Source organism: Fundulus heteroclitus, chromosome 2 (assembly GCF_011125445.2).
Source record: "Fundulus heteroclitus isolate FHET01 chromosome 2, MU-UCD_Fhet_4.1, whole genome shotgun sequence".
Lineage (NCBI taxonomy): Eukaryota > Metazoa > Chordata > Actinopteri > Cyprinodontiformes > Fundulidae > Fundulus > Fundulus heteroclitus.
In genome coordinates, this window is record NC_046362.1 from 14,350,871 (window position 1) to 14,368,222 (window position 17,352).

At 40.3% G+C, this 17,352-nt stretch overlaps 2 protein-coding genes across 3 annotated transcripts; one reads left to right on the forward strand and one right to left on the reverse strand.

Annotated features, from left to right (window-relative positions):
* Positions 1 to 343: 343 nt before the first annotated feature.
* On the forward strand, positions 344 to 4,460 carry LOC105938593 (ubiquitin-associated protein 1-like). 2 transcript variants are annotated; one of them, XM_036148636.1, is made up of 6 exons: positions 344 to 495; positions 581 to 731; positions 1,934 to 2,518; positions 2,597 to 2,767; positions 3,073 to 3,174; positions 4,326 to 4,460. In XM_036148636.1, the coding sequence occupies exons 2-6, from the start codon at positions 609 to 611 to the stop codon at positions 4,458 to 4,460; spliced, it is 1,116 nt and encodes a 371-aa protein (XP_036004529.1). In that variant the 5' UTR covers positions 344 to 495; positions 581 to 608. The 2 variants fall into 2 exon arrangements, with proteins under 2 accessions (XP_036004529.1, XP_036004523.1); XM_036148630.1 differs by having other exon boundaries at positions 344 to 492; positions 579 to 731.
* Positions 4,461 to 4,531: 71 nt separating this feature from the next.
* On the reverse strand, positions 4,532 to 15,635 carry LOC105938592 (protein regulator of cytokinesis 1). Its single transcript, XM_012880396.3, has 14 exons — positions 15,484 to 15,635; positions 15,032 to 15,164; positions 14,825 to 14,947; positions 11,491 to 11,724; positions 11,249 to 11,419; positions 11,008 to 11,157; positions 10,754 to 10,901; positions 10,528 to 10,664; positions 10,354 to 10,449; positions 10,015 to 10,161; positions 9,791 to 9,901; positions 9,576 to 9,674; positions 9,185 to 9,352; positions 4,532 to 4,872 (listed from the first exon to the last, which is right to left on the reverse strand). Exons 1-14 carry the CDS (start codon positions 15,492 to 15,494, stop codon positions 4,798 to 4,800), a joined length of 1,803 nt encoding a protein of 600 aa, XP_012735850.2. The 5' UTR covers positions 15,495 to 15,635; the 3' UTR covers positions 4,532 to 4,797.
* Positions 15,636 to 17,352: the final 1,717 nt, after the last annotated feature.

Sequence of the window (17,352 nt, forward strand, 5' to 3'; positions counted from 1 at the left end):
GCTCTGTTCGGCTGTCACCTTTATGTAACCGGCTAATCTCTGGAAAGTATCGTACTGTGCCTTTGTCTCCTGATGCATCAGCATTTCCCTAATCCTGCCCAGTTTAAATCCACATAAAAATGACATGGAAAGTCATAACATGGTTTTAAATGCAGGCAAAACACCCTGAACCAATTAATGCAATGGGTAAAAATAAAAAAATAAAATGTGTAGTAACAGTTGAAAAGCAATCTAAACATCTAAAGTTTTAACTAGAATTTAGCACATAGTGGTTGACATGTCTGCATGGTTAAAAGTCCGGTTATTTATCTTTGCATGATGGATTATACCAGGCCTCTGAGGTTGTAAACATATCCTGAGATGGAGATGATGTCAGAGGCTTAGCGATGAAGAGGTTTATCACGCACGCTGATGTTTGTGTCAAAGCGATTTACTCCAGACACCTGTCTGTGATTCAGACTGCTGCGGACCTGCAAGACTGTACCTGGCAAAAAGGTAAGACATTCTTCTTAAAGAGAAAAAGCCACCAAGAAAATGGCCTGAAGCTAGAAACATTCAAGCTCTTTGTGATTCTCCCTAGGCAGGTGATTTGTTGGTGCGCTTTGAGGATGAATATTCTGGAGGATGTTCCTTTTCAGACGCCTATGGGACCACTGGGTGTTGAGATGCAGTTGTTGACTTCACCTGAGATTTCTGTACCACCCCGGCATCAGATCATGCAGGAAACTGAGGTTATCGTCTTTGTCACCCCACGCAAAGTTTAAAGTTGACTTTATATTTTTAGTTTAATTTTACTATGGAATAGGGGACATTCCTAATCTAATCTGTGTAAAGTTAGACCCACACATAAGAGCAGAATTGTGAGGTGGAAGGAAAAAAAAATGCTTGATTTTGTTTGTTTTTTCCACGAATGAGCTTCAGAAGAGCGTAATGTATACTGGTATTTGAATTCAGGCCCTTTGTAATTACCTGTTTAGTAAAAAGATGTATAATCTAACCCCAGTATGAATCCAGCTGTGCTGTGAAAGCAGCTGAGGTTTGTTTAAGAACCAGCAGCCAGCTCAGGTAGAAAGTTGTGAAAGTACAAAACATTTTTTTTTATTTAGAAAAAAGCACATGCCAACCTACAGAGGCATGGCCATGCAAACAGTGCATCAACCAGAGAAGTAGCTAAGAGCCCCATGATAACTGGAGGATCTGCAGAGAACCAGAGCTCAGTTGGGCCACTGATGACTGGATAAATATCGCGCTTCACAAATGTTACCTTTTATAGAGAGGCAAGAAGAAAGCTGTAAAAAGCCTGTTTTGTCTTCACGGCTCGCCCTGTGACAGACTGCAAACGTGAAAGAAAGATCTTTGCTGTGAGTAGATCAGAAGTTAACATTTTGGCCTTTATATAAAACGCCTATTCACACCATCCCCGCTGTGAAACAGTGTTGGCACCATCATGTTATAGGGATGCTTTAATTAAAACAATCTATGGGAAGATGACTCAAGCTAAATATGTGGCAGTATTGAAAGAAAACCCGATGGAGGCTTCAAAACACTGAACACTGTCACCTTCCAGCAGGAAAACGGCCAGTAAACGCATCTGTTTAATTGAACGCATTGATGGCACATCTCCAGACCTATATTCAGCTTCTTTTTTTTTTTTTTTGAAGAGGAATGGACATATATTCAATTTGTAGATGTAAGGCTGGGGAACGCTAACCCAAAAATCTTGGACATCCACATAATGCTGCCTCACGAGTCTGAAAAGACCGTGCATCATTTTCCTTCTACTTCACCATTATGCATTACGTTGTGTTGGTGTTTCACAGAAAGAAAAAGAAAAATCACAAGAATCATACACCGTGTTCTGGTTAGAATGACAAAAACGTTATGAACACTTCTGGGAGGCACCGTCCGTTAATGGGTTCCTTTCTTCCTGCAGTATGGATTCAACCTGGAGAGATGGATTTTAACCGGGCACCAGCTGGTGAGCCAGGTTCCATCCTGCCCTCCCTATTGGCTGATGTTCAGCAGCCCCCAAGAAACCCGCAAGCTCAATCACAGGGCCCAAGATCTGTGGTCCCCGGGGCCTCGACCCCGCAGCCACAGCCTGAGCTCAGCAGACGGCTGCTGGCTGCATCATCGCACAATCAGGTTTTTCCCAACCGACTCCGATGAAGAAGACGGTTCATGCACGGACAACGCAGGGGCCTGCAGAGAGCGGCCCCGGAGTGCTGCAGCCAGGGATCCCGTCTCCAGAGTCAAAGACATGCACCTCGTCCATTCCCCTCACCCCTTCAAGCCTGAGCCATCTGCGATCCTCCAAGGCCACAGAGCCACGTCTTCTCTCCCCGACTGCAGATCACAGCAGGCAAGCCCACTTTCTCAAGGGCAGAAGGGCAAGAAGAGGCAACGCTCTCTGGGCAGAAGGTTCTCCCAAAGCATCCCCCTTGCTGGTCGCTCTCCACCCAGGTTACAGCAACAACGACCCTCCTCTGCAGGATCTGTTAGAAACCGCAGGAAAAAAGTAACGTCCTCACCAGCAATGTGTCCCAACAGTAACACGAATTCCTAACTAAAATGGTCTTCTGTCCCTCCCCGGCAGGTCCTGACAACTCCCGGCTCTCGTGGGGTTTTCTTTGACTCGGCAGCAGAGCTCCTGACAGCTCTCAGCCAGGAGGAGCGGGAGTTACTGGAGACCATCACCCAGAAAGGATACCCGTTACGCACTGCCATCCTGGCTTTGCAGAAAACGGGCTGTCAGAGCCCAGAGCAGGTTGGCATTCGTAGAGCTTTGAGATAACATTCACTTCTAATAATCCCTGCATCAGTTATTTGTGAAGTCGTCATCTAGCGACGTCTCTCGTACAACCAGGAACAAGTTTAATCAACTTGTTTCCAGGTCTGATTAAAAAAAAATAGAAATTTTACCATTTTCGTCCCAACCTGGCAACCCAGTTATGCTTAACAGGCTAAAAAGTGTTCCAATAAAACTGATACATGATACAGTTTACAATTTTTTTTTTTTTTTTTTTTTTTTTTAAATGGTGCACATATCTATAAATACATTTTAATTCCCAGGTCCTAAAGTACCTGGTTGCTTGTGATCATCTATGTCGGCTGGGCTACGACGAGGCACAAGTGGAGGAGGCTTTGGAGATGTTTCAGAATTGTGAGAGCAAGGTGAGCAAACCCAATGTTCACATCTCAGTTAAATTATTAAATTTTAGAGTGTCATCAACTGGATCCCAAATTCATTGTTAAAATTGAAAGATATAGATTCGTTTGACAGTAAAATATTCCAAGCTGTTATTAAATTTCAAGTACTGATTTCTCTTTCCAGTTGAATTTGAGGTCCACAGGTACCAACGTTGGTACCTGTGGACTAATTAAGTGTTGCCATTTCTTGGCCCCGATACCTGGCTGTGCAGTATTGGCGGATACCTATACCGGCGTTTCTATAACGAAATACTTCCACACCGCAGACATTTTCTACTCCTGGTTTGTTTTCCCACCGCATGAAAAAGCTGCCCCGGCATTGGTTAAGAGCGGCTATTGGCCCGCTCTCACTGGTCTGGAGCAGGTCAATAGCGGTAGTTAACACTAATGAGTGTCGGGAGAGAGAAGGCAGCGTTGAAGTGAAATACCTTGAACCATCTGTTCGAAATTGATGAGTGTGTGTATATATGAAGAACTGCATACTACTTAGGGTAGCAGAACTTTTTATTACCTACCTGCAATGGGTGACAATAGTTGAATAAACTTTTGGCTCTCAAAGGCCAAAATAGTGCAACATTCGTGAAATTATAACATGTATAATAGTAGTGCAACAGTAAAATTACATTAATATAATAATAATAATCTCTTTTAAACCCTGAGTTTTAGCTCTCAAATGCCAAAATAGTGCAACTTTATATAACATGTATAATACTAGTCGGGAGAGAGAAAGCTGCATTCAAACATCAAAATGGTATCGGTGCCCTATTTGTTGGTACTTGCCGATACCACCATTTTAGTGCTGGATCAGGACCCCATCTGATACTGGTATCGTATCGGTGCAACACTAGTAAATAACCAGAAAACTGAACCCTATTGAAAATATATGGAGTATTTAGAGGACGTTGAGACGGCAGACCCCATAATGACGAGCTTAAAGCAGATAGTAAAGCAACCTGAGCTTCCAGGAAACCCCAGTACTGTATTGTATTTGGACATAGTAGGCCTTCGGGCATGATTTCCTTTTTTTGAAATTGTAATGCAATATATATTTGCTGGAATAAATGAGACTTTTCTATTTTGATTTGCATCAGTAATCCCTATATTTCTCTTTCCAGGCTGCAGAGTTTCTGCGCTTGCTGGCTCAGTTTAATGAGATGGGCTTCCAACAGAGTGCAATCAAAGAAGTGCTGCTTGTTCATGAAAACCACCGCGAGAGAGCTCTAGAGGAACTAATGACACACATGGCTTAGGCCGTCCATCACTCAACTCAAGCTGCAGCAACCACGGAAACCTTTTATACTACGCAACAATAAGTCTTGGATAAGATCTTTTGGAAATTTTTATTTACGTGTCGATTTAAAAAAAAAAAAAAAGTTTAAATGTAGCTGTCATCCCAGCTAAAGGAAGAAGGCGGTGCATTGCATAATCCCTTAGTTCCACAATAAAAATGGTGCCCAACACATGGTTAATCATTTCATTAAGAAAAAACAAAAACAAACTGCTCCTTAAAACCAAGTCTCAAACGTCCACAGAAATATGCACAGCGGGAAGACTGCCGGTGGCTCCTGGTGCTGGAGCTCTGAACAGTCACTGATGGCTGACAGTGGAGTTCAGCAGGCCAGTCATCACGGTTGATTTAGCAGCCTTTGTTGTGAGGTCCCTCTGCAACAAAAGGTCAGGATTAACTTGTGCAAGAAGTAAAACTTTAATTTTGTGAAATTAGGGCTGGACAATATATAAAAAAAAAAAAAAAAGCATAGATAAAATAGAAATATCAATAATTAACAAATTCCAAACATATTTTAAGCCCTGACCATTTTATGCCGTTACTTAGCAAACTATTTTAGATAAACACAAACACTGAATTCAAACTCAACCCTTTATTCAACCAACTTTTTACCAAAACTTCAAGTTTATATATATATATATATAAAAAAAAGCGTTCTCTGAACTTTTTGAAGGGGGCGGAGCTTAGTGACAGATTCTTACTGGATTTGTTATATTAACCTACATGGCTAGAATGCAAAAAGAAAACTGTTCTATTGACCCCCCCATCATCGATTTACCCCATTGATCTCTCATATATATATATATATATATATATATATATATATATATATATATATATATATATATATATATATATATATATATATATATATATATATATATATATATATATATATATATATATATATATATAAATAATCGAATTATCATCCAGCCCTGTCTGAAATGTAATACCTTTCATAATGTTCCTATTTATGAAGAAAAAATAAATAAATAATAGATTACCGTAGTTTTTCATGACCTAGAGCAATTACTGGCAGCATTTTGCTTTCTTACAAGTTTTTTGTGGCGACAACGATGCTAACAGCATGAACCGCATTCTTGCCTTCTAGCAGGTGGCTGATCATTTTATCCCTTTCCGGATATAAAATGCAGCCAGAAAGATGTTTTGTACTAGCTTTGACAACTAAAAGTAATTTTCTACATTCTGCTTAGTCGACTGTGATGGAGATATGTTTGTGACTTGAATAAAATAATATTTTCCAGCAGGAAGGTGAGTTATTTTGGTTTCAGCAAGCGTCAGGATCAGTCCCATTTCACAAGAATTTGAACTTCTAATACTGGATAAAAATGCAAAGAAAAAAAAAATTGTACCCGTGTATTTTAAAAGGACAGCGCAACACTTTTGAAGAGTGGTTCTGTAGAAAGCTTTTGAAGCAGCGTGTTATTGCAACAGAACACCCACTTGGAGTTCTTGTTTACCATAAATCCATAGCAGCTGATAAAAGAAAATAACGCGGGTATTTTTGAGCAATTGGAGCCGACAATATTAAGACCAAATAGCAAGATGAAGTAAGGTCAGAAGGAAGCAGCATGGCTGTTAATGGTCTTCTATGGAGCGTGGATGTGTACCAGGAGTGACGTGAAAGACGGATAAAATGCAACATGACCGTTCACACAGCAGACGCTTTGAAAAATATATGATATGCATCTAGATTAGTAGCACACATGGAAGTGGCAGAAATCGGATATTTTGGGGAGTGAAACGATTGGAACTGCCATGAAAAAGACAGATATGGGCAAAAAGGTCGGCTTTGGGTCGCATTTCCCTACAGTGTGAACGTAGCTTAAGCCAACGGCTGACCCGAGAGGGTCCCCGGACTGAAGGAGACCTACTGCTATGAGTTATGAGCCTTCATACCACGGGCCATGAAGGCTTGTGTTATGTTTTTGCACTTGCTCTGTTTATAAAAAAAAAAAAAAAAAAAAAAAGGTTTATCACATCTTATTGTAATGTGAACCTAATTCATTATCAGTTTTATTAGATTATTAAAGATCCGACTGAGAGAAAAACATTTTGTAATTAGGGGCAACAATTTTAAAAGCTCATAAAATCATCATCATCATCCATGACCTACACTAACTGTAGAAGGTATATTTTTCCTTACTCCGTTTTGAAATTTCTATGCAGACATCTGTTTAACTATAGCATCCATTTACGGGTTATTCCAGAGAACTTCTGGGTGCTTAAAAAGCCACATCTGGCTCTTGGAGACTGCGTCACCAAGCACCTTCCAGTGTGAAACTGCTATTGAGAGCAGAATAAATGAAATGTTGCAGGTCAGCAACTACAAAATAGAAAAATAAATAGCAAACTGAACTGATATATTTAATCCGTTTTACAGTTTTATTTACGTATCAAACAACAACTGGAAAAAGCTTTACATCTGTTCTCGGTGCACATTTCACACAAGAAGCCCGTTGTTGGTACACTACCTCCTTCCTGCATAAATTAGCTTCTGTATAAATAAACACTAAACGCAAATATGCCGATAGTTTAAAGTAGAGCTGCAACTAACAATTATTTTAATATTCAAGCGGTTATATTTTAAACTATCGATGAATTGGACCTGTGACAGACTGGCGACCTGTCCAGGGTGTACCGCGCCTCTCGCCCATTGAAATGCTGGAGATAGGCACCAGCACCTCTCACGACCCCATGAGGGATTAAGCGAGTAAGATGGATGGATGAATTGCACAAACAATTTTAGTTTTAACTTTGGATATTCCAAAAGGGAACATTTGGATTAACAGAGCAGATCAAGTGCATCTCGTCAGATGCTGAGGACTATTTGCAGTTTTAGCTTCTCAGGAGCTGTTGGTGCGTTCAGCTATTTGAAAACATCTTGTTGATCCTGTGTGTGAAACTGTGCCTAGAAAAGCTAGTTTAAATGGGCTGAACTTATATAGCTTAGAGCCCTGCTCCTCTCCCACACGGTGCCTTTACTCAGACTGTCAGCAAATTATTATAAAATTATTACAATCAATAAAAATCGGAATTAAATGGTATTAAAAGGTTAGACGAGTGTTTTATGTCGAGACATAATCCGACCAGGGTCCGTCTAAAGTAACACTGGTTCTGATTATGTCATTTGGATCGGGGCAAAGTGAACTTACTGCATGTTATGTGGAGGATGGGGCAGCAGCGCTGGGAAGCGTAGAAGTTTGAGGGACGATCATTTCCTCTCGCTCCCTCATCCTGTGAAGGCCGCGGCTCCGTTCTTGCGCTCAGAAACAACAAACCTCTGCTCCCTTCGCCCTCATGGTTGACTCCATGCCGCTTCAAATGCTGTAGCATCACTGTGACGCTCGTGTCAAATAATTTTTGCAGAAATTACGCGTTACTTTTTTTAGTTTCGTGAAGTGCAAAGTGCTCCCCATCTTTGGAGGACTTGGTTCAAACCGTTTTCTGTCGTCATTTTTTTTAGAATATACAACATTTCCCGGAAAAATATCCCCTGCCTCGCTCCGTTCTACTCTCCCTGCAGTCAGCCACCTTTGACATCGCTCTGCAGGGTGAAGTTATCAGCTCTGCAACATTAGCGAACGACATTAATCGCGCCAACACTTGAAATTATTTTTCTCGATTGGTTATTGCAGCCCTAGTTTAAAAGGTTCGTAGTGTTCACATAAATCACCTATGGTTGAGACTGCAGTTGTTTAAAGGACTGGCCTTTAGCTTTCGGGATCTTCCAACACAACCAAAAGGCAAAAAGGAAATTAAACTGTAGCCTTTCCAGTTTCTCTATTACCCAGCACGCATCGGTTTAATAAATTACATTTAAAGTACTGTTTAATATAGTTTTATCTCAGAAACATTACAGGTTTGGTTGATAAATGACCCACAAGATACAAAAAGCACACATAATAGCTCACACGTTACATTTAAAATAGAAAAACAACTGAAGGATTTTAAATACAAAAATTTAGTTTGAAGTGAAGTTCTGTGATGTTAGCTGAGATACAGCCAAACCCTTACCTGTAGTAGAAATATTTTATATCACTGAACTTGAAGAAAATCCACATCCCCCAAGCTATGCAAGCCAACAGCTTGTTAGCCATAAATTGTCTATTTTAGCTGACTATGTGCTATGCAAACAGACATTAACCGCCTATAATTTAACTCGGCCGTTAGATTTAATGGCATTTTGTTTATCCTAGCTTCGCCAAGAACTGAGTCAAGTTTTGGATTTTGAGCCCGACTTTGTGCTGCAGTAATAAAAACCAGCTGATCCACCAAATCAGCCATTAACTGCTATAGTTTATTCTGAGTTAACCGAGGCAGCACCACACAGAAACACTGATAAAAATAGAAGCAGCAAGTCCAATAGTCTCTGGTGAAACTAAACTGCTACCATCAGCTAACACCAATCCCTTCACACCAATTAGCTACATCGACTAAGCTTACCCTTTTCCTCTCACCGCTCTGCTCTTTCACCCGTTTACACATTTTCAATGACCAATGATACGATCACAGAACTCCACTTCAAAAAGAAAATCTGACTCAACCCTTTCACAATCTACAGTGAAGGCTTTCTCAATGAATGAATGAATGAATGAATGAATGAAACTACTCAAAAACCCTTCACCATCAAGGACCAGACGTATGTAAAAACCCATTTACCGCAAATTCCGAATAGGAGTCAGCAACAGAGCTAAAGGTGAAGGTGCAATCTTGAGTATCCTGAGACCTTGGGCCACACGGCGCATTTCTGATATGGGAGAAGTTTTCCTTGTTCTGGTCTAGCGCACGCTTCGTCTTGCCGCGGGCAGGGGTTCGCAAAGTTTGACTCTACAACGAGACCAGAGAGGGATTATTATTTTCACTTTTTGGGTTTTAATGCAACTTTAATATACAGCATGATGATAGCAGCAGGATACTCACAACACCATGGGAATGTATTCAGGTATTAACATATTAGTATATAGTAATGTTCTGCGTATAACTATGTCTGCGTAATGCTTAGCTGCTCCAAGATTAAAGCAAAAGGTCTCGAGAGACACTCAGGACATACCTTGCTGGCAGACGGCGGTAGCTTCAGCGTGGAGGTGTGGCACATGGTTCCACCGTGGCCTGCGTTAAGAAAGCTGCTAGGAGTAGAGCTGCTGTTTATCTAAAAAAAAAAAAACAGGAAAGAAATATATGTTTTAGTTTTTTTAATTCTCTCAAATAACGTTTCACCAGTCTCATCTAAGCGACAATCCTGACAAAACCGCAGAAGCATTTCACCTTTCTCATCTTTCCGGGTGTGGGGTTGCCCGGAAGCCGCCGTTTGGTTGGCGTCCTCATCGTTGTTCCATACAGCATATCCTCTTGTGTTTGCTTAGTTTTTTTCAGTTGCTATTAGAAAAAAAACAAAACATAATAATTCAGAATAAAGTTGTTTGTAAAGTGAAAAAAAATCAAGTATATAGAGGCTTCAAACTTAAAGCGAACACAAAAAAAAGCCATACTCTTTCAAGTTTTTCCCTCTCTTTTTCATCGTGGTAATCTTTCCACTGCTGCGCCACGTACTCCAGAAAGTTCTGTCCGTTCACCAGGAAGTTTTTGTTGTGCTCCTGCTCCCAGCTATCAATCTGTACCTTCAAGGTCTTTTCAAACTGTAAACACACATTTAGGAGCTGTTGGTTAGCCACATTTAGAGACCAAACGCTGCTCCACCTGCTGGCATCAAGTGGCATTACAGCATCAGCTCCAACTTTAAATTCCCAAATAAAAAAAGCTCAAGTACACAGATGCAATATTTTTACAAGATTAAAAAAACAAAAACAAACAAAAGAATGAGTGTTTACCTTGGGTAAACCTTTCTGCAGCTCGGCTCGCCGTTTTTCCTCTTTGAGAAGGTTGCCACCTCGGTTGGTGAATCTTGAAGGATCGTTAGCCTTTCTCTGGAATAGGAAAGCTCAATAAGGCGCCACTACACGAGTTGTATAAAGTCTTCTCGGTGAGGTAAAGATGCCACTTACATCTAGTTCCAAGTACATGTTCCAGTTCTCCTGCCACTTTGTGACTCCTTCAAAGAGTTCCTTGTGGTCCTCGTAGTACTTCTTCAGGTGCCCGACCTCAGCCTCATGCAGGCCCAGAAGCTCTTCAGTAAAATCCTCTATATAAAGAAAAAGCAGGTCTGTAACTCCTTTTGTGACACTTGCAGCCTCAGATCCACTTAAGAGCCTCTTGTCTAATCCAGTTTACCGTTGTGATACGCGCTGAAGGCTTGCTGCTGTTCATTGCTGTAGAAGCACTTCGTCCACAAAACGGCAATCTCAGCTCTGATGGCCTCAATCACACTCTTCATGCTCTGCATTTTCAGCACCTCTAGACGCTCAACCTCTGCTTGGAGCTGCAGACAGAAAGTACGTTACCATTACTTGGTCGTGCCTGGTGACGCTTCTGCTGTTGGCAAAAGAAAAAAATCACCGTTTTAATGAACGAGGAAGCCTTCTCACCGCCTCAATGTTTTTCTTCTTTGAGTTGACCATATGTTCAGCCACAGCTTCCCTTTCCTCCTGGGGAACCTGGAGCCTTTCCCATAACTCCTTGATCTGAGTGCGCCAACGTGAACAAAGGAGCTCGTTTTCTGCCTTGCGTCTTTGTAACTGGAGAGAGAGAAAAAAAAACGTTTAAAAACGTCAACACTGTACCCTTTATTTTTTATATGAAGTTCAACAACAGATTGAGCACACCGACCTGACTGAGAAGGAGTTTCAGGGCAGCGATGTTGTCGTTGGACAGATAAAACGCGTCCTCGTTCTCACACATCACGTCCATCTCAAAACTGGTCTCGGGATGCCGTTCCAGGTCATTCATGCAAGCGATGATCTCCTCTTTGGTGCTGACAAATTCACTGTGGCGAAGCTCCTGGAAACACCACACCGGTGGTTTAAAGAGCAAAAGTAAAGCGGATCACAGAGGACGGTCTCTGAAGCTACCTTCTCCTTGGTGAGGTGGTCGAGGTAGGCGCGATAGTCCTTGAGCTGCTTCACTGACGGGACAGAGTTCTGGTCGATGCTGAAGGGGGCGGTGCACATGATGTCACACAGCTCACGGTCTTTGGCGACGAGGGCTTCAAGCTCTTCCATTCTCTGTCGTTTGTGCTCTTTCATCACTTCTACACGAGTGCGGCAGTTTTTCTCCATTTGCAGGATCGTGCAGCCTTCCTCCTCCTGCAAATAATCCAGACGACAACAAAAACAAAACTGCTAAATTCAACAGGAATCTATTAAATGCAAGACGGCCAACCAAAGTCCCCTAGTGATAGGAATACCAAACTGTCTAGATTTAACCTTAAAAATATTTGCTCCTAGAACTAGTGAGAGATAATAGAGGGGAAAAAAAAAAAAAACTTTCGGAAGCAGCAATTGAGTCCAGCCTCTAGTTGCAAAGCTTCTCAGAATATTTTAGGTACCGACTGATAGTCATTCTGAAGACACTGGATGGAAGAAAATGTATTCAAATGAGTGAATATTACAATAATCCCTGGTTACTGCACTTCTTTGATATTGACTGTATCATGTATTATATGGCAACTGAATCCCTTTTCTGTCAAAGCTAGAAATTAATAAACTAATAATTAGTGTTGCGCCGATGCCATTTTTTGGCCCCGATACCGATCCCCGATACCTGACTGTGCAGTATTGGCCGATACCATCTGTTTGAAATTGATGAGTGTGTGTATATATGAAGAACTGCATACTACTTAGGGTAGCAGAACTTTTTATTACCTACCTGGAATGGGTGACAATAGTTGAATAAACTTTTGGCTCTCAAAGGCCAAAATAGTGTGATATTCATGAAATTATAACATGTATAATGTGCAACAGTAAGTGCAACAGTAAGACAGTAAAATTACATTAATAATTGAATAATCTCTTTTAAACCCTGAGTTTTGGCTCTCAAATGCCAAAATAGTGAAACTTTCATGAACTTATATAACATGTATAATACTAGTCGGGAGAGAGAAGGCTGCGTTCAAGTGACATACAAACATCAAAATGGTATCGGTGACCTATTTGTTGGTACTCGCCGATACCGATACCACCATTTTAGTGCTGGATCGGGATCCAGTCCGATACTGGTATCGTATCGGTGCAACACTACTAATAATCATTGGGTTTTAATAATCCTTAACTTCCCAATGCTGTGTCCAGATCAAGAGCTGCTCGGTTCTTTTTTTCTGCCGGATTCTTTGTAAAATTGCAGATGAAATCAAGAGAGTGGCTTGGCTTTATTTACGGAATAATATAATCTGCGATGTGTCTGATTTCACCAGACAATTAATTTTATTCAAATATTTTTATTGGATTTTGAATTGTGTTCTAGTTTTAAATGCGCCATTACATCCTCGACCCAGCATCTATATGTGGGAGGCCTCTCTGACTTCCAATTACGCAAAATGAGACGTCTGGCCAATAGAGATGAAAATGCAATGGCATCTGATTGTCCACCTGATATCACCATCTCTGCAGGGCCTACACCAAATATGGCAATTTCAGGAGCAGGGCTTATCTCTCTACTACAAATGTAAGAAAATGTGTCAAAAATTAAAGACCAGAACTGTATCATCTTTGGGCACGCCCAGAACATATGACGGAGGGTAGCTGTAGCCTGACAACATCAGGAGCAAGTCGGATCGACATCTGGATAAATCCTTGCATGCCTGCTCCTGGATAAATGAAGCCTATGTAGCACCTTAAACTGGGGCAAACCATGTCTGATACAAATCGAAGTTGAATGTATTCTCTTAATTGCGCTTTTCCAGGAGATGTCTGACAACCCACAGACAATGAATTTTGAGCTTGGTGAGTTTCACCACCTACTTCAGGAGCTGTGCCCTGGTGAGGGTCGCTTTCAGCACCATTTATGCTCATCCAGCCCAGTTTGACAACCTGCTGACCAACGTCAGAGCCTGCATCTTCCACCAGGACACCAACTACAGGAGGCTCATTTCAGCTGAAGAGCGTCTGTCCATCTGTCTCAGGTTAGCGGGCATCATTCAGGAGGCTCCATGTTAACACTTATCAGTGATCCGCAGCATGGGCGCCGATTCTGTGGGTGCTTCAGGGCCAGAGCACCCACAGAGAAAGCCAACCTCTTTCTAGCAATGAGTGTGCATATTAAAATAGCAACGTGTCATGCAAACACTGAGCGCCCACCAGCAGAACCATAAATCGGCGCCCCCGATCCAAAGTAAAAATATTTTTCTGGCTGAAAAATCCTCCACTACATCACAAAGCAGAGCTGGAGTCTCTCTGATTGGTTGATGCCCCACATCCAGCTGCAAAAGTTCAGATTTTCAACCTCTAGCGTCAGCCGCTTAACGCGCATCAAACCAAATTTGCGGCACGAAACGCCTGGAAGCCTATAAAGACTATTAAGGTCTATGCACTTTTTATTTTAAAACTAAACTCAAGCAGAGCTCAAAGTCAAAATTTCTGGAACATTTTTTACAATTAAAATTCTTGTGAAAGAAAAAAAAAAAGACGTAAACATCATGCAAGTACTTTTTTTGTAATTTCAGAAATTAAAACTCAAATTAAATAAATTCATTATACAGTTGAGTACACTAAAGCCTTTATTTCTACTACTTTTAATTATGGCTTAAAGATGATGAAATCTAAAAATTAAATGTCTCAGTAAATTAGAATGTTTTAGAAAAAAAAAAAGTTAAATATTGGAGACTTTTGGGGTAGCAACAAAAACTGCTAATTAAAGGTTTTCTGACGTGGTCTCTGTCTGTGTCAGTAAGTGAGGATGAAAGGCCTCCTTTAGATTTAAATCAACAGCACCAAAACAAACTGCTGTCAGACCAGGGGAAAATTTAAAAAAGTATTTATCCCCTTTAAAGCAACATCTATAAAAGCAACCAACTAGGTCCTACCAGAGAATCCAAACCAGGAAATCTACCAAACTTAGCAGGCATTTACACTATGTTGTACCAAAACAATCTATAGACATAAATCACACCATGCTATTTTGACAATGGCAGGAATAATTGCAGATTGCGTTTTAAATAAAATCGTTTTTGTGTAAATAAAATAGAACCGCGGTATTTTTATTCAAGGTTACCATAAATTGAGAATATTAAATGCACAAATGCCAAGATCAAACTTGTCTCTGCCCATTTTCTGTTTAAAATCAATCGCAAGAAAGTGCAAGAACAAAATGTCCGAACCAGGATTATGGTCTCTGCCCTATTCCTTAGATTTTAACAATGCATTCTGTTACAATGCAGAGCATCTTACATTTTCCTGTTAAAACTTGTACCTCAAAAGGCGGCAGCTGCAGTTCACCGCACAACACACGCAGCTCCTGCTGACATGACTCGATGCTTTTTTGCAATTGCTGCTTCAGATCCTGGTCCTCGGCGATCATCATGTCCAGCAGGACCTGCACGACACGTGAACCAAACGAGGCGTTTTCACCACGACATTATAATGAATCTGTAAGCCGACCAATTAGCCCAACACTCACTTTAATGTGTTTGTGAACATCGTTGGTTCTCTTGAGTCGCTGCTCTTCGGGGATCCCGATTTCTTCCCAAATATCCTGCAGTCTGCCAAGAGCCGTGTTGAAGTAGGCAACCGACTCTGCTGCATGGGCTTCACTGGAGCAAAGGAAGACCAAGAATTGTTGAGCGCTTTTGTGACTTTAAAAACTGGTGGTGAGTAAAAAAACAACAACAAAAAAACCCAACAAAAAAATACAACTAAACAACGTACACTACCTGTAACCTAGATGCCTTCACCGAGCTGTTAAACTAACTCTAACCAGCATGAAACTAGTACAGATAATATAGATACCATCAACATGTAGACATTTCATCTCCCTAAATATCTGACTCCACCCGCGTCTCGTTTAAGCTAACAACAAACGTTAAAACAAAACGTTTCCTTAACACGAAAATGTATAAGATCAGTACGAACCTCACTCTCATGTCAGCGTCGCAGTGAAAAATATCCTCTTACAACTGTGTACAGTCGGAGGCTCACAGTTAAAAGTATTAATAATTTTAAATCCGGTGCTGCTGCAGCTGTCTGGCCGCTCGTTGGTCGAACCTATTTTAAATTTGTACCGAAACCACAGCTGTGCGCTGATTGGCTGCTTAAAATGTCGTAATCACACGTTGCCCGGCACGTTACGTACTGCTCCCACCGTAAGGCTTTGGAGTACGTGACTCAAACGTTCCTCCAGTCGCTACTTACGCATGAAAAGGTCTACTAAACTTAACTTGACAGCAAAATAAAAATAAAAATAAAAATATTGGACAGACAAAATATACGAAATAAGTAGTGTTTTATCATTGTTTAGGATTTAAGAAAGGGGTTTTCCTGCATTTCTCTATCTTCTCAGTGCTTGCGCAAGTCCTGAATGTAAACACTTCCGAAGCTTCCGACTCGGAAGTTCGCTTGGAAAGCCGAAATAACACCGCTACAAATCTCTGTTTAATGCAATGTGTACTTTTAGACGTAACTAACTATTGTTGGCACGTGTCAAACAGCTAGTGCAGTAGAAAGAGTTGAAGGATAGTCGAACAGATCCGAAGGCTGATGACGTAGAGTGTAAACGTTTAAAAGATATAACTCATGCTGTTCAGAGGGAGGAAACGACGTAAAGAGCATAAACTAGAACAGATGCAACTAACTCTGGTCTAAATGCCGCTAAAATGTATAGATAAAGTTAAAGCAGACAATATAACAAGCTGTAAAATTACAAAACTTGGAGTAATCTTCAAATATATATATAAAAAACGTTGTAATGAAAAGTTAAATGGAAAAAGAGCTAAAAGTGGCAACAATATATGATAAAATGATACTTGGAGAGAGGTCACCAACAGGTTCACTGTCCTAGTTGATCCCAACCCCACCCAGAACTACCTTCTATCTATTTGTGAAACCACAAAAATCCGTGCTTTTTTTTTTTTTTTTGACATGTAGAAATCTGGACTGGATCATTCTTTAAGACAAATAGATTATTTAAAACACAGCTAATAATCTGTAATTTCTATTTTTTCTTGTGGGAGAAAAAAACCCTGCATCAAATAAATGACACGGCTGATAGGGTGCTTTTAAAAATGCATTTGCTCCAATTAAGATTTATTTTGATTTTGTTTTTTTGTCACAATTAAATGTTTGTGATCATCAAACATATTCTAATGTTAGAGAAAGAAAACCTTTCAGATGGCAATTCAAAAGGGTTTTATATAAAATGATCAATATGTCTGCCTTACTGTTTGGATTAATTCAAGAAAACATGGTTTGGGATTTGTTTAACCTTTACTTGATTTATCCAAGTAAAAAAAAATGTGGATTTTAAAGCTCCCCCATCCAACTGTAGAGCACCCCAGTCCCTTTATCTTAATAGTAGTACAAGTCAAACCTGGACTGAATTATACAGATGTATTGAAACACAGTTTCTGTTTTATATGATCTATAAAACATTTAATCAATATTAATTTGTTCTTTTAATTTATTTTTTATTTTTTTACAGATGAATTACTTTTGGTTTCCACAATCTTCCAGCAGTAGCTAGTCACTACCTTCCATTGCCATTCCAATTGTCTGAAGCTAAATATGTCCATGCTACTTTATTTATTTGGTTAGTTAGTTGGTTAATAATAATGATAAAAAAAAGTTATAGTCCACATATATGGCAAATTGCCTTTGGCTCTGCATGGTGGTTAAAACCATAAAAAAACACCCAGAATAACACAGAAATGACACAAAGCACAAAAGGTCGCAAACAAACAATGAGCACAACGTAAGTCTGGATAATGTTCGATAGTTGAGCAACAT

Bases quoted from the DNA above. Each gene is read 5' to 3' on its own strand.
- LOC105938592 (XM_012880396.3), bottom strand. The intron at 10,162-10,353 runs GTAAACACTCAT...GTGTGTTTACAG, and splicing joins TGCAGAAAGGTTTACCCAAG to TTTGAAAAGACCTTGAAGGT. The intron at 9,675-9,790 runs GTGAAATGCTTC...TTTTTTTTTTAG, and splicing joins CACCCGGAAAGATGAGAAAG to ATAAACAGCAGCTCTACTCC.
- LOC105938593 (XM_036148636.1), top strand. From the start codon at position 609: ATGAATATTCTGGAGGATGTTCCTTTTCAGACGCCTATGGGACCACTG. The intron at 2,768-3,072 runs GTTGGCATTCGT...TTTAATTCCCAG, and splicing joins GCTGTCAGAGCCCAGAGCAG to GTCCTAAAGTACCTGGTTGC. The intron at 3,175-4,325 runs GTGAGCAAACCC...TTCTCTTTCCAG, and splicing joins TTCAGAATTGTGAGAGCAAG to GCTGCAGAGTTTCTGCGCTT.